Source organism: Centrocercus urophasianus, unplaced genomic scaffold, assembly GCF_019232065.1.
Source record: "Centrocercus urophasianus isolate 14NV4802_14NV808 unplaced genomic scaffold, USGS_Curo_1.0 seq_12, whole genome shotgun sequence".
Classification (NCBI taxonomy): domain Eukaryota; kingdom Metazoa; phylum Chordata; class Aves; order Galliformes; family Phasianidae; genus Centrocercus; species Centrocercus urophasianus.
In genome coordinates, this window is record NW_024884364.1 from 41,352,790 (window position 1) to 41,372,147 (window position 19,358).

Consider the following 19,358-nt stretch of genomic DNA (forward strand, 5'->3'; position numbering starts at 1 on the left):
AATCTTGTTTTTTTTTTTTAAAAAAAAAAAAAAACAAAAAAACACAACCTCAAATGCAGTTTTTAAAAGAGAAAATTTGTTGTGCTATGTCTACATGTGCACATGTAACTTTTTTTTTTTAAAGCTAACTATAAAGCACTCAGTAGATTTATCCCAAACACGGAGTAGAAATGTATTAATTATTTGTATGAAAAGTAGAATATGCACCAACTAAGGCAGGAAGAGTAAGGTCACCAAAAGTTTAAAAAAAAAAAAAAAAAAAAAAAGTATCAGCTAGTCACCTTGTCAAATGCAGACATAAAGCAGATGCTTCCTTCCTCCTCATAACCAGACAGCTGAACCAACCATTTGACAGCAAACCATACTACTCTTACCTAGTGAGTGACCTGCTTTTAAAGTGATTTTTCCCACTGTACACTGCCAGCTCCAAAGAAACGGAAAATTAATATTTAATAACTTTTTCATCATTCTTGGTCTGATCATCACATTTTGCCCATATATTAACAAAGAATTCGGTAGTCTTTATACACTGTTTTGCTGCATATAAAAGAAGTAGTCCCAGTTTAAAGACTTCCACGTGGCTGCTCCCTATTACTTGCCAATCTTTCTTGAAATGTACTGTTCAATATCCTTATTGGGATCTGGATGAGGGGACTGAATGCTCCCTCAGGGAGTTTGCAGATGACACCAAGCTCAAAGGAACTGTTGGTCTGCCTGGGGGTAGCAAGGCCCTACAGAGGGATTTGGACAGGCTGGATAGCTGGGCTGAGGCCAGTGGGATGAAATTCAACAGGGCCAAGTGCTGGGTCCTGCACTTCGGTCACAACAACCCCAGGCAATGCCTGGAAGAAATGGACCTGGGGGTGTTCATTGACACTAGGCTGGTCATGAGCCAGCAGTGTGCTCAAGTAGTCAACAAGGCCAATGGCACCCTGGCTTTTATCAGAAATACTGATGCCAGCAGGAGCAGGGAAGTGATCATCTCATTGTACTCAGCACCTGTGAGGCTGTACCTTGAGTGTTGCGTTCTGTTCTGGGCCCCTCACTGCAAGAAAGACATGGAGGACCCGAAGCATGTTCAGAGAAGGGCAATGAATCTGTGAAGGGTCTGAAGAACAAGTCTTATGGGGAGCAGCTGAAGGAGCTGGGATCGTTCAGTCTGAAGAAGAGGAGGCTTATCCCCTTTTAAAGGGGAGACTTTATCACTCTCTATAACTGCCTGAAAAGAGATTGAGGTGAAGTGGGGGTTAGCCTTTTCTCTTGCATAACTAGCATTAGGACAAGAGAGCATGGCCTTAAGTTGTGTCACAGGAGGTTCAGGCTGGGCATTAGGAAATACTTCTCTGAAAGAGGGTCAGACACTGGAATGGGCTGCCCAGGGAGATGGTAGAACAACCATCCCTGGCTTTAATGTTGTACTGAGTGAGATGGTTTAGCGGAAAATATTGCTGACAGGTGGACAGTTGGACTGGATGATGTTGGAGGTCTTTTCCTACCTTGGTGGTTCTATGATTCTATGAAATATTTTAAAATAAGTTTGAAAACCCTTTATTAACTCCTAATCCTGTGTGATTTGTAACCACTGAGCTTTCTAGACAAGACTAGTGCCTAGCTGTTGTCATCATGCTTCCTCTCTGTTTCAGAGCAACAAGACTGGCATAAAACCACAACGTGAAAAACAGTTACAATCATATATAAAAGTGACAGCACGCTCTACCAAGTGCTAGTGCAAACAGCTTTGCTTTTTATTTTTAAGTAGTTCCACTACCCACAGTACGATGCTTACATGTTCCACGAGGGCAAGTCAGTCACTGACATCCTGCTATTGAAGGGTTCAAATGCACAATGTGTGTGTGAAGGGCAAAGAAAGGGGTAGGATGTTTACATAGCTTATAGTGTGTGAATGCATACAGTAAAGGAATCTTTCACTACTGCAATGATTGATAGGCTCCTATTCTATCTTCAAAGATCCATTCAAGTCCATTCAAGCCTTTCCATTAAAAAGATGCTTTAAGGGACTAAGCATATCAAACTATGCACGCTTATTTCAAAGCAGCAGGGCACACATTTCCTTAATCTTATCACTCACTCCTTACCCACTTATTGTCCTGCAAACAACTGAAAGGCATTTGAAGCTTTCACTGTACCCACAAATCACAGAAGATTATATAATGAAATTTTTAAGCTGATCACAGGGATTGCTTGAGAAAAATAACAGAATAGCTCTGAAACTTTTATTTAGCAATAAATCTTTGGAAAAATTCAGTGCGCTGCATTTATACAACTACAATGAATAAACAATACAGTTGGTTTGACAGATGAGAAATTACTAATATGAAGATACTATAGTCAAATAGCATCACTGGCTTCTACATTAACAAAAGAATGTTTGTTACCATAGCTATTAAATAAATTAAGCCGGCTATTAAATAAAACTGTAACTATAGTTTTATCTATAAACTTCTGCAAAGATAATTCGTGAATGTCACCACACAAGTTATTTAACTCCCAAGTGACTGTTACATCATTCTGCCTTAATCTATTGTTACAGTGAAAGAACAATTTAAAAAATCACTACAAGGACAAAAGGAAATTTCTGCTGTGCTCATTTAACAGATGCTGTTATCTGAAAAACTGAAGAAAAAAAAGCCATGAGTGGATAGTCAAAAAATTCTTTTTAAATAGAACCAGCATGCAGTTATTACTAGCAGTTTCTCATTAACCACTCTTTTTAAGTAAGTACTAGCAGGCAGCTGAGCATCTCCAGAAACAAATTAAGTTCATGCACAGACTACTACAAAGTGCAACAGTTTTCCAAGTGCAAAACACTGACTGATACAGCATGTCATATGGTTTTCAAGTAACAAAATGAGATGTTCTTATTCTTAGTTACTGCAGCATTTATTTATTTAAAATTGCTAAAAGAGGAACAACTACTACTTCTACTGATACCAACTTCTGATACTTTAATCTTTACACTGCAGAAAGGAAAGTTATCTTTGTTTATTTAGTTTCTTCTGTGTGCATTATCTGTAGACATATTCACAGTGTATTATTTCATTTACTGACAGTTCTAGAACACTTTCTCTGACATGCTTCCATCACAAAGGAACGAAAAAGAATTAGTGAAGAAGCTCACAGGTACAGGGTGTGCAGTGTTTTCTGAATGCCTTTAACAAACATCACTTTTTACAAGCCTTCTACATATGAAAAGCAACTTCTGTCTTTGTTTATCTGGATGCACACTGACAGTATGGAAAGTTTCACACACTTCTGCCAGCTTACAACCTCTACCGAATGGAAACTCTGTCCTAATGCTTCTGCAATCACACTATTTGAAAGAACTGTAGAAAGACTTCCCACCTGAAGCTGGAGGAAAGATGTTTGTGTCACCAAAACCAAAGCAACCCCAGCTTCCCCTGTATGCCCATACTACTGGCAGCAACAGCAGTCTGCCAATGCTGTGGCATGTCTTCATCCAGTCTAGCAACCAGGAGAACCCAGCCAAGAAACTGAAGTACCTCTGAACTGTTCTTTCTGTTACACAGAAATATCCCTCTGAAATATTTTTCCAGTGTTTGCAAAAGGTAACTGTCATTAACATTCAACCTTCCTCATATTTATACACTAACCGCAGAGAAGTTGGGTCACTCTGGTAAGCAATTTCTCCAGCATTAGCACTGGTTTAGTTTTATTTGTTCTGTTCATCACTTATGTCATGTTGGCTCTGCTGTCTTTGTGGTGCTACCACAAAGTCTGGGGTCTGATGAGGATAATAGAGCTATTTCTCTATTAGAACAATTTCCCAACTCATTTCATTACACTGCTTCACAGACAGTGCATGGGTAACATCTATAATCCTGTAACACTGATAGGTAAAGTGAATTTCTCAGAAAGATACACTGGACTCTTGGGATACCCTAAGCAGGCTCCACAGGTGAGCAGAGAGATGACAGCTAGAGGACAGTCTTACATTCACCTATTTGTTATTCCACCATTTAGAACAGCATTACATGAAGATCTACTGACAACACTGACTCTTCACACACCTCACTCTCCAAAGCCATGTAATGCAGTCAGGGGGCTGGCTGTCACACACAAACACCACACTACTGCAAGAGGCCAAAACTCTGAATCAGTCTGAAATTGATTACGTGCTTGAAATCATTCCTGAGGATCCTGGAGACACTGAGCCCAACTCAGCTCTGATCACTGAAGGGTTAAGTGATATATCCACACTTTATTTACTAAAGAGCATCAGGAAACCAAAAAGCCATGAGGCAGCTGGAAAGAAAAATAAACACAGTTTGTAGGACTGCCTCACGCAAACTGAAGAAGGCACCACTGTTCTGTCCTATCCAAGATGAGTTTGCTCTTCCTCTAACATTTTAAGTGATCACTTTGAAGTGACAAAACGTGTAATAAGCAGCTCTGGGTCATTTTAAAAAAAAATAAAATAAAATCTGGTAGATCTGCAAACTGCAGCATCAAAGTCCACTTCTCAAGACTGGGACATGCAGTGTGGATATCAAACCTACCTAAAAGAGCACTTCAGCTCCTTTTATTCTCTCTTGTGCAACTGTTACCTTGCTAAGTGATAACAGAAACTTAAATCTACCTTAATCAACTAAAATGACCAGGGTGCTCATTCCATTTTCAAAAATCTGTTCCTCTAAAAGTCTTAATGTTGTCGATTTTTTGTTGTTGTTTTTTTTTTGTTTGTTTGTTTTTGACAGCTTGAGGATGATACCAAATTCAGCTCCCAAACAAAAGCTGCTAGAGTGCTGTGGGCCAGAATCACTTCAATCAGGCAAGTCTCACACCTTGTGATAGTAATTAAACTAAAGGAAGAAAAGGTAGAGGTCTAAGTCATCTGGTACCACACAGGACACTACAAAGTGCAGCAACATGATTCTACTTACAATTAAGGTCACTATTACCCTATGGTACAATAAAAAACCAAACATTTTAAAATAAAGTGTCACGAGGAAATAAATTACTCACTCATCCAGAACATGAGGATCCTCAGGACTTTTATTTTCATATTCTAAAAGCTCAAGGAAACTCTGCATGTACCTGAAACAAGCAAAGATGATAAAGTAGTAGTTAAAATAATTAAAACTAAAATACTTCTGAATTTTTACTTAAGGCCACACAATCTCATCTAAAATAACAGAAGTATAGCACATTTGTCTGCAAAGGCTGAGATTCGCAAAGACAGCATAAACAAAGAGAAACAAAGCAAGCAAAATACATTATTTTGAGTTAAAAGTTATTGTGCTGAATTAAAAACTACATTTCAGGACCCTACAGTCCACAATCCAGGAAAATAAATCATGTTTTAGTTTAGACATTCAGTGAAAACCAAGTAACTACAGATGCTTAGAGCCATGGAGGTACTGTGCAGGTCCCAAAGAAGACTAAAGGCAACTCAATACTAACACGGCTGGCCTGCTTCATAGGAAAGCCACCTAAACATCATCATTTCACAACACTCGTCCAGATGGCAAAGTATCACTCTCAGGAGCAGATGTACTTCATAATACTGATGTGGCTTTACAGATTAAAGAATTTGGAACTATTTCTTCAAGTAAATCACACAAGGTATCAATCACACACATAAAGGATAGGGTTTTGACACTACCAGAAGGGGCTGCCACTTCTCTTCCTTTTTGCTCTCTCTTCTTTCTTGGGAAAGTACCACCACTGCTAATCTGACAGCTGCGTAAAAAGCTGTAACTTGCTGCAGTGGCAAAACAGTCAGCCAGACTGGTGGGATTTATTTCTTTTTAATCGTTCTAGTATGTGAAAACAACTCAGAGAAAGGCCCAACTGGGTAAAACAAGTGTAAGAGAGAAGAAACAACCATAAAGAGTAGTTAACTGGGCTATGAAACTTCACCCGACATTTTCAAGTTGCAGCCACGTTTACAACAGCATTGCTGTCCACGTATGGGACACCCTGTCCATGAAAACTTTCAAGGTGAGGCTGAATAAGGCCTTGGGCAACCTGATCTATCTGTGGTATTTTGCAGGGGAGTTGGATTAGGTGGCCTTCAGAGGTCCCTTCCAGCCCTAAGAATTCTACGGTTATGTGACTCTAACTCCCCCCAAAACCATATACCACTCCATTTCTCATTTCAGCTTCAGTCATAGCAAACAGTGCAACTGGTATGCTGAAAGCTTTCTTTTATACTTTTCTGTTGGGGATTTTGCTTAGTTTTAATCTGGATCAGTAACTCAACTTACCTCAGTTGGTGGACTCAAAATAGAAGAAGCACTTGAAGCATGCAGCAAAAAGCAGGCTGTCAGCAGAACGTGGCTAACACCATTGATGTCAGTAGCAGTGCACTGCTATCCCCTATCACTAAATCATCATCTTACATGTGAATGCCTCAATTTGGTAACCGTTTTAGGGCATCACTGATGGGAAGAGAAACAAGTTCTTTTTTGGTGAACATTACATAGAGTTATTTCAAAGTGAATGTCAGGTTACAATGCCAGACACTGAAGGGAATCTCATCAGAACAAACATAATGCAACTCCACCCATTAGAAACCCAGCTTTGCTCCTAATATGTAATCTATATCTCCCCTTCTTGTAGGTTAAAACCATTCTCCCTCAACCCACCACTGTATGCACCTGTAAGAAGTCAGTCTTCCTCCCATTTGAAAGCAAGCTTAGGGAAAGAGTTGAGAATTGTTACGAAAGCCTTTACTAGTGAACAGAACCAGCATTTGAAGTTACATATGAAATGGTGCCAAAATGCTTTGAGCACCACCAGGATTGTTATTCTGTATCAGCCCTGCTGGAACAAAGAGAAGGGAACACAACAGGAAAGCCACTGCAACTGAAAGTGATGAAGAGCAGCGAGGGAAGACAGGGAAGAGGCAGCTGTGCTGGGCCAACCCCAGCCAACAGCAAATTATGCACATTGTCGTTGCTCATTCTCCTCTACTGCTGGTTGGGGCAAAAATAGAAAGAAGGCATAAAGACTCCTGAAAGGAGGTTGTGGCGAGGTAAGCGTCAGCCTCTTCTCCCAAGTAACCAGCAATGAGACTAGAAGGAATTGCCTCAAGTTGCAGCAGAGGAGGTTCACGTTGGATATTAGGAAAAGTCTCTCCTCCAAATGAGTGGTCAGACATTGGAATCAGCTGTCCAGGGAGGTGGTGGAGTCACCATCACTAAAGATGTTCAACAAACTTTTAGATGTTGTACTGACGGACATGTTTAATGGGAAACAGCATGGCAGGGAGACGGTTGGACAGGATGATCTTGGAGATCTGTTCTGGTGATTCTGCGACTTACAGGTTAAGATAATGACAGTTTGATAAGGAAAACAAAAGTTGCAAGTTAAAAAAAATAAAAGAAGAATTAATTCGCTACTTCCCCCATCAGTATGCAAATATTCAGCAACATCCAGGGATGCAGAGCCTCAGCACACACAATCACTGCTAGGGAATATGGACCTAATAACCAGCAGCATCCCCTTTTCTTCCTCCTTTGAGATCTTACAGCTAAGCACGATGGCATATTGTAATACTGAATATCCCTTCAGATACCTCAAATGAACTGTCCCAACTGTGTCCCTTTCTCACATAGTCTCTGGAGGGGGGGACAGGGTAGAATGAGGAAAAAGAGACTGTCTTGACAGTGCAGAAGCACTGCTCAGTAACACCCAACACACTGGTGTGTCACCAACACCATTTTAGATGCAAATTCAAAGCACAGCTTATCTTAAAAGTTGTTCTTTTAAAATGCTAGAAGAGTATCAATTCAGAAACACCTCTGCAACACAGACATTTGATCTATAATCCACTGAAAACGTGTTTCTGAAAAGTGTAACATTTTCCAATTTGAAAGATACTAAAGTAGCTCTACTGACACAGGGACTGATGAGTAGGTACTATGTGGAGGACAGAGAGGCAGGGGAAGAGCCATCAAGACTGTCAGCTGGAGGAGGGACTTGGTTTCTGAAAAAGTGGATGAAAACTAATTTCCTCTGAGAATGTGTGCTCATATGCACTCTCATATTATTAATCCTCATGGGAAAATAGCCACTTCACTTTCAGAACTCCGCTGCTTCATTTGTGAGGCTTAATGCATAACAAATGTATGAGCACCCTCACTTACTAGAAGGAATGGCCTTAAGCTGTGCCAGGGGAGATTCAGGTTGGATGTTGGGAAATACTTCTCCAAAACGGTGGTCAGGCACTGGAACAGAAGGAGCCCAAGGAGGTGGTGGAGTCACTGACCCAGAAAATATCTGCCTGATTTCTGTGAAGGAGTCATCTTCTGTTTCTTTAATATAGGTTGATCTCTTGGAATTCAACGACTGTGTCTAAGTTAGCATCTAAATCTAGGCCAGAAATATGGTTTTGAAATGAATTCCCCAATAAACTTCCCTTAAATGCACACTGCTTAGATCTACAAAGTGGTTTTGGCACTAAAAATCAGGTTCTTCTCAGAAGCAGCTACACTGGAAGCCTCTATAGATGAACATAAAAGTGTCGAAGACAATATAGCTATCATGATCTGAACCAATGAATGCGTCAAACTGCTCTGAAGCTTTCCAGCACAGGCATAGCACAGTATGTGCAAAGAGACACATTGAACTGTCATAAGTCCACGTTGTAAAGCATTTCTTATGTTACAGAAAGGATCAAATGCTGTGTCAGTAAATTTGTCAACAACCACCCCTTCCCTCTTCATGCTTTCCTCCCTCATCCTTTCAAATCTTCTTTCTGTTCTGAATCCCTTTCTCTTCCTGCTTCCATCTATGCTGCCACTGTAATTTTTTTTATGGACATCTGTATTTCTTTTTTGTGCCCTCTATTTTCCCCTTACCCTCAGTATAGGTTTTGTTTGTTTGTTTGTTTGTTTGTTTTTGTGAAAGTAGCAACAGCTTTCTGCCTTCCAAAAAACCTAAGGCTTCAATTTAACTGTGCAACAAAATCAAAGACTCTTCTAGGCTGGAAATGACCTCTTGAGATCATCTTGTCCAACCCTCCAGTCAAGCATGGCCAGTTAGAGCAGGCTGTTCTACACTAAGCCCAGTTGTGTTTTGAATATCCACAGACAGACATTCCACAGCCTCTCTAGGTAACCTTCTTGGAGTGTCTGATCACCCCTGCTGAAATAAAGTTATTTTTCCCTTTAAATTCAGATAGAATTTCATGTGTTTTGAGTCTATCACCTCTTGTTCTACCACCCTCATCTTCATTCTCTTCCATGAATTATTTATTTGCATTGATAACATTCAATCACCTCAAGCTTTCTCTTCTCCACAGTGAACAGCCCAGCTTCCTGAATATCTTTAAGGAGATACACAGCTCTCTGCCTCTTTCAGTATGAAAGAGTCTTCAGTAAGTCTGTTTCAGAGTTGATAGAATCTCCAATGGCACAGTAAGAGAGAGGAGGTTATTAGGAACATGTTGATCCTTTGATACCATACAGTATCTTGAATGTCTCGTTTCTGAAGAAGCAGAATAATAACTACAATTAAGAAGCTACAAAGATTTTTACTAGAACCATAGCATTTTTAAGGTTGGAGAAGACCACTAAGAACATCTAGCCCGACCATCAACACATCACCACCATGTCCACTAACCACGTCCTTCTGTGCCACGGCTACACAGTTCTTGAACATCTTCAGGGACAGTGACTACACCACCTCCACAGGCAGCCTGTTCCAAAGTTTTACCACTCTTTCTGAGAAGAGATTTTTTCTAATATCCAACTTGAACTTCCCCTGCTGCAACCTGAGGCTGTTCCCAGAAGAGGCAGACCCCTACCTCGCCATAACCTCCTTTCAGGCAGTTGTAGAGGCTCCCTGAGCCTCCTCTTCTCCAGACTGAACAATCCCACTTCCTTCAGCCTCTCCCCTCTTCCCCAAGCTTTGTTGCCCTTCTTCAGACACGCTCCAGGGCTTCAAAGTCTTTCTTACGCAGCACTCAAGTTGTGGCCTCATCAGTGCCGAGTACAGCGGGACAATCACCCTGCTAGCCCTGCCAACTACACTATTTCTGATAGATACCAGGATGCCATTGTCCTTCGCCACCTGGGCACACTGCTGGCCAGTGTTCAGCAGAGTGTCAACTAACAGCCTGAGAGGTGTTGGAACACCAATCAGAAATCCTGAATATCAGCAATCCTGTACTGATGTTGAGGATAACATAGCAATGAATATTTCAGGTACTGAATGCAAGCAATACCTGATTTTTATGTAACGTGGATTTGCTTGGCTGCTCACTATTATTAGCATGCTATATTTAGATGAGTACACTCTATTTGCTCATTGGAACATCGGTCCTAAGACTGCTGCCTCTGGAGTAAACAAACATTACTAACTCTAACTAACTCTAAGCTGAAGGATCAGCACTTCTGTATTACCAGAGCATTGAGTAGGGGCAAGCCAAGTGTTTATCTCACGTAATGCAGGATGTAACTGTGCAGAAAACAGTCTCAATCAGAAAGAAGACTAAAGCAAGTCAACCAGAAAAAAGCTGCCAAACATGGTCACCAATGCTCAGCACTGAGCAGCAGGCAGAACAGGTTCTAAGGCCACTGGTTGAGCCAACAGCATAATGAGGAACTGAGAGTTTCTGAAACCAAGGAACATTACTCAAGCTAAATGCTCTAAGCAAATCTACAAACATACTGAAGTGGTTTATCTTCAGTATCTGTGGTGATGGATAATCTATGGCACTAAACAATGTTTTTCCTTTCAAAAGAGCTAGCAACAATATTTAGATGTCTTTCTAATTCTGAACTGTTATTACTTTAATGCAAAATCATTAGCACAAGTACCAAGCAAGTTAGAGATACAAGCTCAGAGGAAAGAATATTAACATCAAATCTAAGCCATTCAAGTTTCTTCTATCACTCACTCTTTTCTAAACCCTTGACTAAACGAAACTGGAAAAAATGAAAAATGTAACCTTAAGTCAAACAAATCTAACCCACTTTCCAGTGCCCATAGATTACACGTCATCCAAACAGCTGCAAAGGCTGCATTTTTTTTTGTTGTTGTTTTGTTGTTTTGGTTATGATTTACATGTTCTCAAACTAGTTACATCCCTTCATCCCTTACTCCTCCCCAGAAAGAGTTCAAAGCTGAAAAAACTATGAAGTAAAAACTTGTTTAAAAGGAAATTTAAAGCCATGATGATCCATTAGTAACTTATAACTCCGTCATAATGGCAATTACAGTACAGTTTCCCCAACAGTGTGGAGTCAGCAATACATTATACCCCTATGGCAGTTAGGCTTGGTAAAGAATATCATTCCCTTTTCACACAATTCATTCATTTATTTGAACTTTCTTTTTATTAGGAGCATAGAGGAGATATAGATAATTGAAGGTTTTAACTACAGGATTTACCAAGCATTGGAAATCCAAACCTGATCATATTTTAAACACACTCCAGGTAAAATTTCTACTTTCTTCTTAGCTAGAACAAAGGAGGAAAGAATAATGGACAATTTCCTACATTATTAGTGAATGAATACAACAACACAGAAGAGAAATCCACAAAAAAAAAAAAAAAAAAAAAAAAAAAAAAAAAAAAAAAAAAAAAAAAGAAAAAAGAAAAAGAAAAGAAAAAGAAAAAGAAAACAGCAACACAACAAACCCATAACTTAGATGGAAAAAGACAGTGTCAGTACTTTGCCATTTTTGGTGAGTCATCAAAAGCAGAAATCAAAGCCTATGCCCTTCAAATCTGCTGTCTTTCTGGTGCTTAATTATTTAGTCCAGTCCACTACAACTCACTGGGCAAGCTCTTTGGCTTCAAGCACTGTAGCTTTGTTCGTTCTCCAATTACCACAAAGTCAACTGAATTTCTGTCAGCCCGCCAAAGGCAGTAATTCCAGCATGGCACATTTCATACATGAAATCACTCTAAGTGCTCATAATGCCAACTCCAGATTTAACTACCATTCTTTTCCCCCTCCCCCAGTTTTTCTTTCCACTCCCTCCAACTCACACAAGATACTTGGCTTTTCCCCCCAGCATGAATTTCAGCAAGATTTTCTGTTAGAGTCTCTAACACCCAAGCACCGATGAGATAAAACCTATCTCCATGGTAACATAATTTTCTTAGCATAGTCTGAATGTAAAAAATAGAACAAAAACAATTATCAACCCATGAACTATAGATTTCTCTAATGTGCCTTTCCAGGAAGGGCCCAAAGTAGATAAAAGCTAGGGTTAATTAAGATGGGAATTATAGATGTGACTGAGTAGCTCATTGTGCAACCTTCACACTCATTTTTGAGTATTTTAAAAGGTTAGATCTTAGGTGCTGTAAGTTTTTATTGCAACTATTTTTCCACATCACTGTAGTGATGATATCCTTCTAAGCAATTCTGTCACACATTCATCTTCTCTACCTGCAGAACACTTTTAGACAGAACATCCCTCCCAAAGCTGACCTATAAAAAGTCAATTGTCCAATGGAAAATTGTCCATAAGCTGCAAATCTCTAGCATGCTGCTTGCTGATCTCTTATTTGGAATCACTCCATTTTGAAGCCAAAGGACAGTAAGTGCATTATTAATTGTTTCCCTTTCTTCCCTTGCAACCTTCAGGCAAAACACACTCATGTTAAGTTATAAACTGTAATGGGGACAGAGCTAAAGTTTTAGTTTTGTGTAGATGTAAATGCAAAACTCTGCTTCGTGTTCATAGTTCTCTATGTAGGTAAAGCCATTTTTCTTCAGAAAAGAATAGATGAGTACAAAGGAAGGACAGCTGTCCTGCTTATTGTCATTACTACATATATCGGGCTAAGGAACCCCAGAAAGGAGAGAGAAAGACTACACTTCTCCTGAGCAATCATTAGTTAAATCCCTGTTATGCAGTGCAGTCAGGCAGCATGCTACAGGAAGAAAAGCATCCTGAGATAGATTAGAAGGCTGGAGAACAGAGTTTGCCTGCAGCAGAGAGCATATTCTCAGAAAAGTCAGGATGAAACTGCTTCACAAGAGGCTTAAGAGACTGTGAAATTCATGCAATCTTGAATGTAACTGACTACCTGGATGCAGGACTCATGGGAAAGGATCCGCTGCACAGTAGGTGAAGTTAGGTTTGGTGGAATAAGCAAGCAAAGTTCCATCTATACAGACATCTTACTCTAGTTTGAAAGTTTAATAAAATCTACCATAAGGACTAAGAGCCTTCTGAAGTTTTTGGCTGACTGATATTAATGAATATACTGGGAACTTGCAGTGTAAGGCTCCAACTAATTTGGAGTCTTCTAAAAACTACATAGAAACATGGGTTCTAGTGTAAGGTGGTAGTGCAAACAAGACATAATTACACTGATGACAAGACAGATTACTGAAAACTGGCAAATAAACAGATGAAAAAACTATCAGTTAACTGAAGATCAAAGTCAGAGGACCACTAGGTAGGACACCTACATGAACCTCTTCTGCATATTGAAGACGCTATCAGTTGTCTGATACTTCGGCTGACTTAACAGAAAACCAATCTACAGCTGTGATAGTACATCACATTGTCAGATAAGATACATGATTTGGACAAGCATGTTACAGTCATATTCAGGCTCACTCCAGATTTAAGTTGGCACTATCTATCACAGCAATTAAACTCATCTCAAACCTGTAACCAAAGCACCTCTAAACACCTATTCAGTTCCTTTGCCAGAAATGATGCAAACTCTGCTTGGCTCTGTGTTAGCAGGGTGGAAGCCGATGCTGCAGAACATATATTTTGACTACAGTCTGAGTCAAGTATCACACTCCACAGTTACTACAGAAAACTTACTTCAACTTCTCCATTCACCTATATTTCACTAAAGACAGCTTCACAAGTCATCTAGATCAGAAAAGCTTGAAAAAGCCAGGATATTATCCACTCTTCTACTTGGTGTAACAGCTTCTGGTAACATCAGACAGACATGAGCCTTCTGTCCCTGCGAGATGCCACTTAATCACAAAGTGATTACTATTGTGTGGTTGTACTGCATTTACATTTACCTGAAGCACTTTGTCACTATGTTTGAAGCAGTCATGAGGACAGCTAATGCTGTCTCTCATACACAAACATATTTAAACCAGGTTGTGCAATAATACATAACCTAATTTATACTTTAAGTCTGATAAAATATGAGACGATATGCAGTCAACAATTTCTTGGCTCAAGGGCTACGATCAAAACTCACAAAAGCCAGCAACATCAGTTGTAAGTCATGCACCTGGCCCTTAGCTGTTATTCACAAAGGGAAGTTGGATGTATACTACAAACACATTTTTCTATAAATTCTTTGGATCAAACATTTGGAGGGAAAGAGGCAATTATCATCTTCTGAACAAAAAAAAAAATCAGAGCTTACTACAAGGCAGTTGTCTCTGAAATTCACAAACAGACTAGCAAAAAATTACTGTGGAAAAGATGGCAACATTTATATCATACACTATTTATTAAGAAGGAAAGTGTTACTTAACGAGCAACAGAATTTTGTCCTGTTCCATGATTTCCTCTGATTAGTAGGCTTTGTTAAAGATTTAGCAGTGAGAAAAAAAGGCAAAGGTTAAACTTGCCTTCTGTATTTTTGACAGAGGAAAAATAATGGGAAAGGACAAGCTATTCGAAGTCATGGGTGTAATACAGCAAGGAATATTTAAGATGATAACTCTTCCAGTTGCTGACCAATTCCAGTCACCTGGGAGACATTACAAATTTTCTCCTTAAAAATACTAACTTACAAATTCTTACCTAAGATCCATAGTAGTTATTAACATGAGACAGAAGAAAATGAAACTTCATTTGACCAGAAATCACATTATAAAGAATTCCAAACCAAAAACGGGCCAGCCTGCGAGGCCAAATGTAAAGCATCATATATAGCATTAGTTTTACACTCATTTCTCAATTCACTTTAAAAAACAAAGAAAAACTTACCAACTCTGCACTAGCCCAACTGAAGGCCTGTTAAGTAAGTTATCAGGCAACAAATTGACTTCTCTCATGGTGTTAGCTAGCCGCACAGGAAGTTCTTTCCGCAGAAACATGTAGGAAGTCTTCTCACATGCATTGTCACGACCTGTTATAGGGGAGGAAAAAAATACACATGTCCATTGCAGCAGATCAATTTTTAGTCTCGCTAGTGTCAAAAGATAGGAAAAGTCACTGGAGGGAAAAAAGTAACTTTTTTCAGTACTCGGCTTCCCTCTCAGTCCCAACACACATTCTTGGATGCTTTTTCTTTCAGTACAAAGGATAGTACTTTTGACTTCCTAAGCTCACCCCCTTCTGTCAATGACATTAATTCCTTTTCTTACAGTTGGAGTTTCCGACTGCCTTCATCTAGTCTCTTCATTCATTTATACAGGCTTCAACCCAGCCAGCACCTCACGAACACACCAAGGCAAAGGTACATTACAGAGAAAATTAGAAACTGACTGTTAATCTCCAAAAGATGCTCAGTCCCTTTGATTACAATGACCTCTCGAGTTCACAGCTGCAATACCAGACGTCTCCTAACACTCTCACATTAAAAGTTTCAGATTTGAGTTTCTCCTTATTCTTTCAAATGTCCAAGGAAAGAAATGGCTTTGCAAGGAATGGCAGTGCTGATGAAGGGCACCAAGACATAACTCTTCCCTCTATTTGCTGATGTTGTCTCTGTGTCAGCTCTTGATTTTAGAGACATAGAAAATGCCAGCAAGGCAAAAGTTGAGCAGTTGTAAGCATCCCAGTAAAAACAACAAACAACAAAGCAAACAAAAAACCCTCTACAGATATCATTTTCTATTCTATATAGGGTTCCTTGGGCCTCATATACTACTGCTGAAAACTCCAATGTAACACAGACCTTTGTAACCCTTTTCATAAGAAAGTTACAGTACTAACTTTTTGTTGGTGTTATTTTTAAAAACCAAAATCATTTGCCTTTTTTGTAATTTACTTGTTAAATACAAAGAATTCCTTTCCACAGTTCTGAGTTCTGAAGGAGCATTAGGTGAAAGCTGAATCTGAGCTAGCAGTGTGCTCTGACAGCCAAAGGGGCCAACTGAGCCCTGGGGAGCACCAGGCCCAGCTGTCCTGATCTGCACTGCTGCAGGCTCACCTCCGGCACTGGGTGCGGCGTTGGGTGCTACAACATAAGGAGGACATAAAACTAACAGAGAGCATCTGAAGTAGGACTACACAGATGGTGAAGGGTCCAGAGGGCAAGATGGGTGTGGAGCGACTGAGACCCTTGGGTTTGCCCTGGGAAAAGCAGCAAAGGTGGTGGTCCCTTTTAGGGTTGGACTACAAGGAACTCATCAGCCAGTTGGAAGGAAAGCACACCCCTCAGAATCACATTCCAGTTTTGGAAAGCTGCGGCTGAGTGTCTCTGACTTTCATTTTTAATACACTTCTACACAGTACGATATTTTAAGTGAAAACAAGCAAACAAACAACAACAACCCACAGCTCTTCAGAAAGCAAACAAAAGACACAGAGAAATAATAACCTTTGCTGCTGACCAGCTTGGAAAAATGATAAATCACTCCTAGCCCGACAATATTCTTAAGCTAACCCAGTCACAGGCGATACATACAAAAACAACTAAATGAAAGCATGAGATGTTAAGATTCTTGCCTAATTAGTTCAGATGGGAGATCAGACCTGACTGGACATGCTTTCCGTACTTTGCAACCTTTCCTAGAAGAGGGAATTCTTCATCAAAATTAATTTTCAAGGAGTCCAATGAAATTAACAAACAAATCTCACTCCAGTTTTACTTATAATGAGTTGTCACCGTTCTGCTTTCATCTAGAAAGCCAAATCTTGTGATTATCGCCAGTACGACCACCTGCAAAACCGATGAGCAAAGGCATAACACTAGAGCTACAAATTATGTTCAAGCAAACCAGGAAGACTTAAAAGCCCTGCTAGGCACATAATCACAGAGATTTGCAATTTGAAAGACTTGAGTACAATGTAACTGGCACAATCAATGCGCTACTTTTTAAGACAGTCCCATTATAATCAGCTGAACAGTAGAGGTGTATCACTCTGCATAGGTAATGTGCCTCGATGGATTAGCTCCTAATCAAACTGTAACACAAGCATGGAGGAACTCGCAGGAAGGATTCGGGTTTCCTTCTTTTTTTTTTTTTAATCATCTAAGCATCATCAATCAGTGGATCATCATTACATTCTATTGGCATCAGCAGTACCTTTACTCTTCCCCCAACAAACATTTGTGCACCTGTTTTACGTATTTGCCTTTTCACCTCTCCAATTACAAAGAAGCTCATGCTGTAAAAATTAGACAAAATAAATACACTGATACACTGTTGCTGTGAAGAACAGTAACAATTTCAGAGTTCAAGTCTTCAGTGCAGTCTGACACCTGCCACCCATAGAGAACACAACCCTTGCTTGCTCACTACTCATCCGATGGGCTGAGTCTCCAAGAAGAGTGCCTGGGCAGCAGGAAAGAACACTCTCTGCTTTGCTCACACTCACACCTCCTGCACTGAGAAAAAAAAAACTGGAATCAAGATTACAACTGCTTCTTTCCAACAGCATCTGAGAGCAAGTGTGCTAGTTTTCTAGGCAAGAAAGGGAAAAGGAATGAAAAGACAGCCCAGATAGACAACAAGGAAAAAGTGGACAAGCACCCATAGCCCATGGCAGCCTATGCAAGGACACAGAGGCCCTTCAAGGACACAGCCCCTGAGTTTGTGCAAGGAAGGCTGCAAAGCTGCTGGACTGGAAAGCAGGACTGGCAGAAAAGACCCACGTCCTGTTCTCCTACGAGCAAGGGCACATTTCTACTTAATGTTTCTCACCACAGCAGTTCTCATCAGTCTCTTTAAAGAGCTGCCCTGCTTCGATTTAGCTACAGAGCATTCTGGGGTCCCTTTGCACAGTCACTTCAGGAAAAGAAGTGTTATTTCAAGACTAACCTGAAGCCATTTCACCATTAGCCCCAGTCCATCTTTCTGTTTTGTGGTGTGCTGTCAGAATGCCATCTGCATAGCTGCATGTGGTTTATCTCAGAGCCTCCACAGAACCACTTCAGCTTCTAGCCAAAGGCCAGTTGGTTACCTGCCTGCCAAGCAGCATGTGCTTGGGGACAGAAAATGGCTACGCACTGGATCAGCAGTAATAAAGCATTCTTCAGCTGTCAAAACACCAAAATGCATCCTAGCAGCAGCTCCTCGGCTGCTGCTCCTTATGGCAACTCCTGCACTACCACATAGATCAAAATGAGTCCAAAAAATATGATTCAAGCCTAAGTTTTTGTTGTTGTTGTTGTTGTTGTTTGTTTTGGTTTTTTTAAATGTGATTTATCATACATAAGTTCTAAAGATTTCTTCCACGAAGCAGTACTCTGCTAAGCTGCAATGCCACTTCAGAGGTTTAAATTACCATGAGACTTCTTAGTCTTTCAAAGACTGGCTTGATGTTTGCTTTATCTGTTCCACCTTGTTTCACAGCACACAGCTTTCTTGCTATATACATATATTTAATCACTCCAGCTGGGTCATTACACATTGCCAGAAACAAACTTTCATGTTGAACACCAGATGCCATATCCAGTTTCAGACCATCAATTTCAGTTCAACAGAATTTGAAGCCACATTCAGAGTTAAGGACAAAGTGCAACTTGTAAATAATTTCACTGTGATTTATCCAGCAGTTCTCAACAAGTTCCTCCATAATACAAAGATGCACAATAAAGACCTGCTTACCTTGGTGTAAATTAAGTGTAAGAAAGATTACAGCAGTTCTATGCCCCAATACAGATTGCACTGCACCAGGCATCAAGGACTGTAATTAGCTTTTTTTCTAAGAACAAGGGGTGCTGTGTCAGAGTTTCCTAATTGCATCAAAGAGCAACAGCAGCAGCAGATTTCAAGACAAAAATGTAATGATAGGGAAGTATAGTGCTAGCATGGCATTATAATATGCTATGAACACAGCTATTGTTATTAATTACTAATAGAGGGCACCACTTTTATTTTTTCAAAGCAGTGCATAAAGCTATATTTGCAATGTAATCTTGTTAAATTATATGAAATTAGCATCATGGAGACGTGGATTTTTGTCTACGAAGCACTGAAACATGGAACTGTAGGAAATAAAAATGCACTGTGAAAGAGATGCTGTCATTCAAGTGCTAGTGATTAATTAAGGTTCTTCCTGTCTGTCTCCTTTATTAGTGTTTTGAACTACTTTTGTCTGAGTAAAATGAACATATTCCAATTATAAACAGCTTACCAAACACTTGCTCAAAGTTTTAGACTCAGCATTCTCTGAATATTGGATGTGCTTTCATTAAAATATTACACCTGAATTATTATGGATTTTTTACATTCACGCTGTGTTTG

The 19,358-nt window shown here is 39.9% G+C and overlaps 1 protein-coding gene across 2 annotated transcripts in view; it reads right to left on the reverse strand.

Annotated features, from left to right (window-relative positions):
• PDK3 (pyruvate dehydrogenase kinase 3) overlaps positions 1-19,358 on the reverse strand; it is a 52,781-nt gene that overhangs the window by 20,160 nt on the left and 13,263 nt on the right. For both annotated transcript variants that reach the window (XM_042810064.1, XM_042810065.1), the window contains exons 2-3: positions 14,929-15,070; positions 5,005-5,076 (exon numbers count right to left, since the gene is read on the reverse strand). In XM_042810064.1, coding sequence (XP_042665998.1) covers positions 5,005-5,076; positions 14,929-15,070 — 214 coding nt within the window. The remainder of the gene's footprint in view (positions 1-5,004; positions 5,077-14,928; positions 15,071-19,358) is intronic.